This window comes from Belonocnema kinseyi, chromosome 9 (genome assembly GCF_010883055.1).
Source record: "Belonocnema kinseyi isolate 2016_QV_RU_SX_M_011 chromosome 9, B_treatae_v1, whole genome shotgun sequence".
NCBI classification, from domain to species: Eukaryota; Metazoa; Arthropoda; class Insecta; order Hymenoptera; family Cynipidae; genus Belonocnema; species Belonocnema kinseyi.
The window spans coordinates 74,178,735-74,190,532 of record NC_046665.1 but is presented as its reverse complement, the minus strand read 5'-3'; the positions used below and the strand labels follow the sequence as shown (position 1 = coordinate 74,190,532).

The 11,798-nt window shown below is 27.1% G+C and overlaps 1 protein-coding gene across 3 annotated transcripts in view; it reads right to left on the bottom strand.

The window, feature by feature from the left end:
- Window positions 1–3,603: 3,603 nt before the first annotated feature.
- The window catches only part of LOC117180848 (C-1-tetrahydrofolate synthase, cytoplasmic), a 62,467-nt gene continuing 54,272 nt past the window's right edge, over window positions 3,604–11,798 (bottom strand). For all 3 annotated transcript variants that reach the window (XM_033373384.1, XM_033373382.1, XM_033373383.1), the window contains 4 exons: window positions 11,104–11,567; window positions 7,179–7,431; window positions 6,902–7,087; window positions 3,604–3,850 (listed from right to left, as the gene is read on the bottom strand). In XM_033373384.1, coding sequence (XP_033229275.1) covers window positions 3,761–3,850; window positions 6,902–7,087; window positions 7,179–7,431; window positions 11,104–11,567 — 993 coding nt within the window. In that variant the 3' untranslated portion in view covers window positions 3,604–3,760. The remainder of the gene's footprint in view (window positions 3,851–6,901; window positions 7,088–7,178; window positions 7,432–11,103; window positions 11,568–11,798) is intronic.

Genomic DNA, 11,798 nt, shown 5'->3' with positions numbered 1-11,798 from the left:
GTATTGCAGTTTAACCTTTTCCAATAATGCAGAGTGAAGAGTTCTTAATTTCCCGATGAGAACTTAAGTTCAGGTTATATAACCGAGAATGTGACAGATTTTTAAAGAATTTGGGAGAATTTATGATTTTTAACAATATTTTTATTGTTCAGGTTACATCAGCGGTTGAATATAAATTATTTTGTAGCTCAGACAGTATTCAGGAATTTAATTATTAATTACTAAATACTGCTAGACTGAAACTCTAACCTCAAAATTAAATTTCCTCACATTATTTAATAAATACCATGAATGATTACCAAATGATTTTTCTGTGAATAATTTTTCATGTTCAAATACATTCATTTATTTAAAAAAAAACTTTTTCTACCTTAAAAGATAACTCTTTAACAAAATATACGAATTTTCAACAAAATAATTGAATTTTTAACATAATAGTTCAATATTCGACATAAAAAGACAAATTGTCAACGAAAAAGTGGCATAGTTTAAATTTTAATAAAAAAAATGAAATTTATACAAAAAACGAAAAAAATTTTTAAAACTAAAAAGACGAATTTCCAACAATTAAAGATTTTTCAACCAAAAATAAATAAAATTTTATCTTAATCATTGGAATCTTCTAACCAGAAGACGAATTTTCTTTACAAAAATTCAATTTTCAAACAAAAAATATGACTTATTCAACAAAAAATTAATTTCCTACGAAACTGATGCACTTCTCCGCAAAAAAGGAAATTTCAAACTAAAAAATAATTTTTTTACAAAAAAAAACGCGAATTGTTAACTAAAAAATAAAAATCTTAAAAAATGTAAAAGTTCCATTTTCCATTCTGAGAGATTTCCCCTATTTCATAATTCGCGCGATTTCCGAGTTTTAAAAGTTTTCATTTAGAAAGAAAATAATTTTTTAATTATTTCGAATAAATTTTACTTTGAAAGTTCTCAATATTTCTCACAATATTTAACATTTTTCAATTTTTAACCGCAAAAATGACGGTGATTTTTATTTACAGAAATCACAATTTTTAATGAAAAAATCTATCCAACAGTTTCGAAAGTCACTAGATACTACTTGATGTGATACTTATTAATAACAGGGATCACAGCGCAAAAGTAGCTAAAAAAGGGAAACTAGGGGAAAGATTAAACATTTATTTGTACATTTTGAAAAGAACAATATTTTTATAAGAAATGTTATGTTTTTAAGTTGATTTTAATGATTTTTCAATGATTTCTGTCATTAAAGATTTTATTTTTAAAAATTGGATATACATAGGTCGTTGTAAATCCTGTAGAAGTGATACAAAAAAATCAAGAAAAAATAAAATGAGTTAAATACACAATTTTTATATGTTTAACACCGTTTCCATACCTATTTCTTTCCAAGATTTGTCATTTCTTCCCTACTATAATTGATACTTTAAATGGAAATAACAATCGACATACAAAACAAGTAAAGAACAACATTTTGAAATCAGTTATTATCTTTTTTTTTTAATTATTAAAATTCAAAACAAAATTTTGCCTTATTTAAACTTTTTTGACAATGTACTAACACATGTTTTTTTTATTCATTCTAATCAAAGCTTGAACCAAAGAAACACGTTATTATTTATTTATGAGAAACTTTTTTTCGTGGTGTTTATAACGTTCCAAAATCACAGAAAAATGAAATCCTAAATCATGGTAAAAGTTTCTTTCCGAAAAAGCAAAATAATCAAATGTTTCAGTGTTCAGTATCAGTAATTCAAATGTCTGGTTCAAGCTGAATAAATTTCAGGTTTGGCATATTCAAGTTTTTTTTAATGTGTGCATATGACTCAATCAAAATGAAAGAAAAAACAGGCTTTAGGCCATTTTCAAAAAATCGCAAAAGCTATAAATATAACAAATGCTTCACAATTTTTTAGCCAATAGGAAATATTTTTCTTTTTAAATCGTTAAATTGCACTGATTAAAAATTCTATTAAATATTTTAAAATTTCATATTAGGACTTCATACTCAGTTTTGAATTTATTAATTTTTTATATAAATATGAGTGAATATGAGCAATTGAGTTAAAAAACAAGAAAGAGAAAACTTAAACTATCTGAAATTGATAGATCAGTAATTGAACAATTTCGGTAATTTTAAATTATTATAATTTTATGGTTCTAAATTTATCATGTTGGACCCTAAATGTTTCATTTTTTCCTTTCATGCGTTTTAATTTTGCAGTTGAAACTGAATTGTTTGACTTTTGAAAATTATAATTAAGAATTAAAAAAATTATTCATTATTGTTTCAACAATGTTTAAAACGTATTATTTAAAAATTGGCTCGATAATGGATTTTCAAATTGTTTATAAGATTCAAATAGATATGAGTCAATAGATTTTTCGAAAGAAAAGTTTTCTGATTGCTATCGGCTTCTGCAATTTATCATATATGTGGAAAAACTGTGGGTTCGGTAAGAGCATTTACCGGGAGAAAACCGTTAGACAAACATTTAAAAAAATAGTGGCCACCCTGTATTGATTTTCCTATACTTAAATTCCTATAATCTAGTTTAGATTGTAGAAAATTGATTATAAAAATCACTATCTAGAAAAAGGTTATAGGATAACTAACATTGTAATAAATAATACAGAAGCATTAAAGAAACAATGTAAAAAGTAGAAATACATTAAAAACTTTCAATCCGTAGAAATGCCTTGGAATTGTTCAAAACAATTTTAAATCAACTGAAAATAAAACAAATTAAATTTTTGCACTGAACGTCTCTAGAAATCCGTTGAAAACATTTGAAATTTGTAAAATCTCCTAATATATTTCGAGGTCCTATAAAATTCCGTTCATTTCTTTAAAGTCTTTGGAAATCTTAACAAATTCTTGAATAATTTAAAACATTTTAGAGATCTTTTAATATTCTTAGAAGTCTGTTACTTGAAATCTTTAAAATTAGTTATATTTTTTGTAATTTCTTTATATCCCTTGAAATGGTTGCAAAAAATTGAATTTTCTTCCTGCAGTTATCTGAAAATTTGATAAAATCATCGAAACTCATAAAAATCCATTAAAACGTGCAAAAATCATTTAAATTCATTAAAAAAAAAAACGTTTTAAACCCATAGAAATCTTTGAAATCCTCGAGGGGTTGACAACGCGACAACGCAACAAAAATTTCATAGAGATTTAAATGATTTTACAAGGATTAAAATGATTTCGCTATGATTTAATCCTTTAAATCTTGTGAATCTGATTGAAATTTTTGGAAATCCTGCAAAATTCTTTTAAATACCTCAAAAAATTTTAAATCCTATGAATTATTTGCAATCTGTTAAAATATCTTAAAATCTTTGGAAATCCCGTAAAATGCTTTAGTTTTCAAATCCGTGGAAGTCCTTCGAAATCTCTTGAAGGCACTTAGAATCCCCTGAAATCTTTAAAATCTTTTGAAAAATTTAAAAATATCACAAAAATTAATTATAGGAAAATAGGCCTATGCTGAATTACTTATAATATTTGTTTGTAAAGAATTGAAATAAGAATGGATTTAGAAAGTGTATTACTATTTTACTGGAATTAGGTTGTGTCATTTATTATTCAAAATAATATGTAGCAATATGATTCAGATTTATTATAACAGTAATAAAATAATACAAAATGTAACAATCTCTTGAGGAATGGTCTTTTACGTAGAGTGGAATTGATAGTGCTAAGAGAATAATTTCGTTATTTCTAATGTTATTTGAGTTTTTCGTCAACACTGATTGTTTAAAACAATCCTTCTATTTCATCTGTCTCACTGTTCCAATCCATGTCATATACACACGGCCTGGTAGATAATCCCGGCATCATCATAATCTGAAATTGACAAAAAGGTTGATATCACAGTGGTCTTGTAAAATATAATCAGGGTGTTCATTCAAACTTGAAAAAAATATATATATTCCAGGCTATTTCCCGGTTTTTCCGGACAAAAATACATTTTTTCCAGTCGAATTTGAAGATTTTATTATAATTATTATTCCACAATGATTGCTTTATAACATAAATTTGGAAAAGAATTAAGCATTATAGAACTACAAGTAAAATATATCATTTAAATTATTGCAAAAGTGATTTCCCGCTTCCTAGCCCAGAATGCTCTCAAAACAGGGAAAATAAAGAGATTTCTCAATTAAATAGGGGAATAAATTCTTTCAAATAACATTAGTGTAGGTTACTACGATTTGAAGGCAAAGGAAATTTTATTTTCAGGAAAATAGTGGAATTTTCAACCAAAAAAGAAGAATTAAAAAAATTGAGTTTTCCAGCTGAAAAGTCGAATGCTTTAGAAAAAATTTGACTTTTAAACCTAGAGATCATCTTTAAAGAAAACAAAGTTAATTTTCAAACACAAAAGATAAAATTTTAAACCAAATAGTTGAATTTTCAATAAAAAAGTTAAGCTTTGAAGCAAAAGAGATGTTATTTTCAATAAAAAATAGAATCTTTAATTAAATAATTGAATTTCTAAGGCAAAAAGACGAATCTTTTAGAAGACAGTTGAATTTTCAAAAGTGAAAGATAATAGTAGACTTTTCAATGAATAAGAATTAACTTTCAACCGCAAAAGATGAATTCTCAACTAAAAATATTAATTTTCTACCCACAGGATGGATTTTATATTAAATAAAGGCAAATTTTCATCAAAACCGTTAAATTTTCGAGCAGAAAAGATGACTTTTTAACCAAATTGTTGAATTTTCAACAGAATAATGAAATTTTCCACCAAAGAGTAGAATTTGTAACCAAAAGGGATTATGCCAAACAAAAAGAATCAACATTTAACTAAAAAGATAAATTTAAAAAAAAATAGTTGAATTTTTCATGAAATAATTAAATTTTCCACCAAATAGAAGTAATTTTAACAAAAATAAATGAATTCTGGATTAAAAGAATGATAGTAAAATTTTAAAATAAAAATAATTAACATTCAAGCAGAAGACGACGAATTTTTAAGAAAATAGTTCGATGTTCAATAAAATAATGAAATTTTCCACCAAACTATAGAATTTTCAACCAAAAAAGATCAATTGTGGACTAAAAATATGATTGTGGACATAGGGTAACGTTTTTAGTACGTTACGAGCTGACGAATGTTTTTAGAAGAAAATCAATATTTTTCTTTAAAAATTCTTCTTTTCTAGTAGAAAATTCAACTTTTTGGTTCAGAATTCTTGAATTTTGTTAAAAATCCGTTTTTTTTGGTAGTAAAGTTAACTCCTTGCTTAAAAATTCAGCTTTTTCATTTGAAAATACAACTTTTTGGTAGACAATGCTTGATTTTTTTTAATTCGTCTTTTTTGTTAGTAAATGAATCTTTCTGAAAAATTCAGATTTTTAGTTGAAAATTCAACTTTTTGGTAAGGTACTCTTGAATTTGATTCAAAATTCGTCTTTTTTTGACAGAAAATTAATCTTTTTGTTCAAAAATTCTTCTTTTTTAGTCGAAAATTCAACTTTTTGGTTCAGAATTCTTGAATTTTGTTAAAAATTCGTCTTTTTTGGTGGAACATTAATTATTTTGTTTAAAAATCCTTCTTTTCAAGTTGAAAATTCAACTTTTTGGATGAGAATTCTTAAATTTGATTAAAAATGCGTCTTTTTTGTAGTAAATTAAACTTCTTGCTTAAAAATGCAGCTTTTTTATTTAAAAATACAACTTTTTCGTTGAGAATTCTCGAATTTTTTATAAAATTCGTCTTTTTTGGTAGTAAATTGATCTTTTTTGCTGAAAAATTCAGATTTTTAGTTGAAAATTGAACTTTTTGTTTGTGAACTCTGGAATTTGATAAAAAATTCTTCTTTTTTTTTGGCAGAAAATTAATCTTTTTATTTAAAAATTATTCTGTTTTAGTCGAAAATTCCATTTTTTGGTTCAGAATTCTTGAATTTGGTTAAAAATTCGTCTCTTTTAGTAGTAATTTAATCTTTTTGCTTGAAAATTCATCTTTTTCATTTTAAAATACATCTTATTGGTTCAGAATTCTTGAATTTTGTTAAAAATTCTTAATTTTGGTAGTAAATTAATTTTTTTGCTTAAAAATCAGGTTTTTTATTTGAAAATTCAATTTTTTCGTTGAAAATTCTGGAATTTCATTAAAAATTCGTTTTTTTTTGCAGTCATTTAGTCTTTTTTGGCAGTCAATTAATCTTTTTGTCTACAAATTCTTCTTTTTTAGTTGAAAATATAACATTTTGGTTCATAGTTCTTGAATTAGCTTAAAAATTCGTCTTTTTTGGAAGGAAATTAATCTTTTTATTTAATAATCCTGCTTTTTTAGTTGAAAATTCAATTTTTTGGATGAAAATTCTTGAATTTTATTAAAAATGCGTCTTTTTCATAGTAAATGAATCTTTTTCTTAAAACTTAAATATTTTGTTAAAAATTCGTTATTCAATTTGATAATTCAACTGTTTTGTATCGCAAATTCATAATTTTATTTTGAAAGTTCAATAATTTAGTAAAAAAATCAATTTGGTCAAAAATTTCCCAAAATTGTGTAACATAGTTTATGGATGATCCCTAAGTAATTATATAAAAAGAACTTTAGCATTTCAAAGATCCATCAATACATGCATTAAATACTCAAATATATAGTTCTTTTTTTATCGACACATGAAATTAAAAATCTTAAGTATAAAATAATTCTGGATATTTTACTGGAAATGGTTGGTAACACTGAGCACAATTCCAAACACATTTTTTTCGAAGAGCAAGATGATATTTATTGCAAAAGTAAAAACAAATCTGAAAAACTCCCACTGTTCAACAAAAATGCCCGGTTTTTTCCCGGCGAGCAAAATTCGCTGTTTTCCCGCCAGAGACCACCCTGTATAAACCTAACTACTATTATTAATAGAACTTACTTCTCCAACCATTGGAACGATGAAACCTGCACCAACCGAGACAAAAATGTCCGAGATTTCGATTTTGAATCCAGTCGGTGCTCCCTTGATATTAGCATCACCAGTCAGGGAATTAGCGGTTTTGGCCATGCACAGAGGTAATTTTTTGTATCCTAATTTCTCATATTCAGCAATTTTTTGCTTCACCTGAAAAGGAGAATGTATTTTTATTATGCTGATCATCATTTGATAATAATTTAATAAAAATGTTGATAAAAATGTGATGAATAATAGTCACCTTATCTGCTAAAATGACTTCGCCTGCACCATACATTTCTTTCGCGATGGTGTTTATTTTTTCGACGATGCCGGAGTTGACGTCGTAGAGAAATTTAAAGTTACTTGGTTTTTTCGTAGCTGCAACGACTGCATCTGCGAGATCCACGGCACCAGGTCCACCATCGGCCCAATGTGTACAAATTACTGCGTCTGCGGCTCCACTGGCGATCGCTGCTTCTTTTACTAATTCTAACTCAGCTTGCGTATCCGATCTTTATATAAAAAAATCTATTTTACTCTCCCATTTACCAAAATAGAGGATTTTCTAGGGGTCCTATCCAAACAAAGGGATGTCGCAAAATATTTTGGATATTTTGGATACATTGTCGAAAACTGCAATTGATTGCAACACTGCGAGTATATGAACTTTAGTGTCTCTTTTCAATTCGTTTATCTATTAGTTGAGATTGCAAATTTTCTGCCTCGTCAATTTTTTAAATCAAAATTTCCCAATAAGTCATTTCGTTATATGATAAAATCGATTTTTAAATTTTTCTGAACATTATTGATGAATGAGGAAATTTCAATTGTAAATCATTGATTGACACTGGGAAATAATTCTGTTTAAAATTGTTGTCTACCATACTATGATTTGGAAACTTGTTTACACTTTTCAAGAGATAAGAAAAAAAAGCTTTCAAGAGAATAAACAAATTTTCTTAATATTTCGGGGGGAATTTAAACTGATTTTTTATTTTAAAAACTTAATTTTGAGAGAAAATTCGAAAAGATTTTTAAAAATTTCAAATAATATCCGAAAAATTCTGACAAGAATGTGGACCATTTTAAAGCAAAATTGTATAAAAATTCTAGTAAGTTTAAGATCAACTTAGAAGTTTGGAAAAGATTCAAAATGAATTTACAACTTGCAAAGGCTTCAAAATAGTTGAAACAAAATGTCGATTTTTGAAGATTTCGAAATAAAATTCCAAAGCTTTTTAAGGATTTTGAAAGGTTTTACGCTAATAAAAAAATTTACTTAAAATTCTAGGGAAATTTTTAACTGTTTTATTTTGAAATATTAATTTAAAAATAGTATTTAAAAATTTTTTTAATCATTTCTAAAATGTTTTAAACACGTTTTGGAAAAAATTCAAATAATTTAAAGAAATTTAGGGTTCAAAATTTTCAAAAGCTTTAAACATAATTTAAAATTTGAAAAGATTACGAAAAAATTGAAACAAAATATAAATGTTTGAAAAAATTAAAAAGAAATGTCGAAGCTTTTCAAGAAGTTTGAAAAGCTAAAAGAAAATGAATAAACTTTTGTTGAAGATTTTTGAGGAAATTGGTAATGACTTTTTATTTTGGAAAATTAATTTTTGAAGAATTTGAACGATTTTTCACACTTTGTGGAATAGTTTTAGTCAGTTTGAAAGATGTTTCGAAGCTTCGGAAGTTTTAAAAAGATTAAGATGTTAGACATTATTCTTCCCCTCAAATTATATAATTTTGGACACATTTTTTTTCTTTCTCGGCAGTACAATTTTTTTTGATTAAAATTGAACTATTTAGTTGAAAATGTATCTTTTTGGTTCTTAAGATTTAATTTTGTTGGTAAAGAACTCCATTATTTTGTTGAAAATTAGTCACTTTTGGATGAATTTGACTCTTTTTTATTTAAAGTTAAATTTTTTTAAAAATATGAATTATTACATTTTTCGTTGAAAATTCATTTTTTATTGTTTGAAAACTTAATTATTTGGCTAAAAATTGAGCTAATTTCTTCAAAATTCATTTTATTGTTTGAACGTTCATTACTTTAGTTCTAAATTAATCTCTGGTTGAAAATGTAACTATTTGTTGAAAATTCATCAATTTGATTGATAATTAATCTGTTTTGGATGAGGATTCAACTTTTTTAAAATTCTTTTCTTTTAAATTAATTCCACTGTTTGTGATGGAAATTAAATTCTTTTTTATTTAAATATTAACTATAGAACATTTTTTATTCTGAATTCATTTATTTTGTTAAAAATTTCAACTGATTAGCTAAAAGTTAAACTGCTTTATTAAACACTTTTTACATTCTTATCATTTATGATTGAGAAAGTATTAGAATTGTCCGAAAAAATGACGTTGGGACCATTTTTTTTATATTTAAAAATGCTAAGAACGGCTATTCATAGTACTCAGAAAGATAAACAATTGATCGTAATCACTTTTTTCGATAAAAAAAAAATTCTCAGAGTTATAGCATTTTCAAAATTTTATATATCAGTCGAAAATTTAAAATTTTAAGCCAAACAATGCACAATATGAAAAAGTCAAGAAAAGAAAAACATTGCTTTTTGAAAGCCCTACAAGATTATTATAAAAAGTTTTTGGATTTTCTTGGAAAATCGAATATTCAAATTTTGATAGCACAAAAAATAATGAAAAATAAAAAATTTCAATATTGTGGTCGAACAATGCAGGATACGAAAAAAGATGAATTACAAAAATTATGATCCCAAAAAAGTTCGACAATTTCGTTAAGATTCACTTCTTCATCGGACGCGTACTTTTTGTATTATTCGTGAAAAATATCATTAAAAATAAAAAAATTAAATAAAAAATTTGTAGAAAAACTACCAAGTTACGTAAAAGAATGAGAATCTGTACTTCATAGCCTACAGAGCTTTGAGAAAATTAATCTTTAACTATTAAGAATATGAAGCGGGCAGATTTTCTTGTTTCAAAAATGTAACTTTTTGTTCATAATTAATCTATTTTGGTTGAGAATTCAACAATTTTCTTTAAAATTACTCTTTTTACATGTACTTAACTGTTCCTAATAAAAATATTCTATTTCAAATATCAACAATCACATTTTTATTTAGAATCTTTGTTGACAATTCATCTGTTTTGGTTAAGGATTCAACATTTTTTTAGCAGGTTTTATTTAGTTTTTTGATTGAACATTGATCATTTTTGTTAAAAATTCATCTCTTTAATTAAAAATATAACTTTTTTGTTAAAAATTCATCTTTGTGGTTCAGAATTCAATTATTTGTTGATAGTTTGTCATTTTTTGGATGAATTTAACTGTTTTTGATTAAAAATAAATATATTTTTTTTGAAGAATCAACTATTCAGTTGAAAATGTACTTTCTTTTCGTTGAAATTTTGATTTGACATATCTGAAATCTTGGAAAATCTTTTTGAATTTTTACAAGAATTTTAGGAAAATACATATTTATATAAGCTTCTAAAGTAAATAAACCATAAACTTAGAAAATAAATAGTTATTTGAAATTTTTATCTTGTAATAAAAATGATTATTTCCCTGAACAAAAAAAACTAAACTTATGATAGTATATTTATTCAAAAGATTAACTGCATTAAGCCCGAACTCGGAAAAGGTGCAATGTGTCTAGGGTAGGTAGTAAAGTCGGCTATGGTACGGGGTAAAGTGGGCTATAGTCCGAGGTAATATGCGCCAGAGTATAGGGTAAAGTCAAATAGGGTTCGGGGTAAAGTCGGGTAAGATAAAGGATAAAGTCGGCTGGGGTACGAGGTAAAGTGGGTTAGGGTATTGGATAAAGTCGACTACAGTAGGGGTTAAGTCGGGTAAGGCACTGTGTAAAGTGGGCTGGAGTACCAGGTAAAGGTGGGCTAGGATACTGGGTAAAGTCGACTGGACTAGGGGTAAAATCGGGTAGGTAATCTGTAAAGTGGATCAGTGTATGAGATAAAGTCGGCTAGGGTATGGGGGTAAAGTCGACTAGTTACTAGGTAAATTGGACTAGGTGACGGGGTAAAGCCGGCTAGTTATACGGTAAATTCGGCTAGGGTGCAGGGTAAAATCACACAGGAAAAAAAAGTACGACGGACAGAAAACCGACCGAAACTACAAGGGTTTTTGCCCGAAACTATGAAACCCGAAAAAGAATGAAACTTACTCAAAACTGTTGATGGCCACGACAACAGGGACTCCAAATTTGTTTCCATTGCTTATATGCTTCTGCAGATTTGGAAGACCTCTACGGAGCAGTTCAAGATTTTCCTCAATATACTCTTTCTGAAGAACGGCGCCTGGTGTAACAGGAGGGCCACCACCATGCATTTTGAGAGCTCGGATAGTTGCTACCAGGACGACTGCATCTGGTATGTGGCCGGAGGTTCGACACTTGATGTTGAAGAACTTTTCCATACCAATATCGGATCCGAAGCCCGCTTCCGTCACAACAATACCGTCGGGACCAACAAGTTTCAAGGCGATGGCATCTGCGATGATGGACGAGCATCCATGAGCGATATTTGCAAAAGGTCCACAATGGACCATCACTGGAGTTCCTTCCACACTTTGCATTAGGGTTGGCTCGATCGCATCTTTCAATAATATTGCCATTGCTCCAGTCATACCCTAGAAGATTATTTCAGATAGTAGAGTACATTTTCTACATTGATTCGTATAATAACGGACAGACAGTCTACTCAATCCCTAAAAAAAAATTTTCTGTCAATTCCAGGTATATATATATATACCTATATAGCTCTGAACTCGTTTTTTTCCATTTTTCTTAACGAACAATTTTTTTTAATTGGTTATAAAAACACGTAAACTCAGAAGATGTGGACTGTGACTGCACCATAT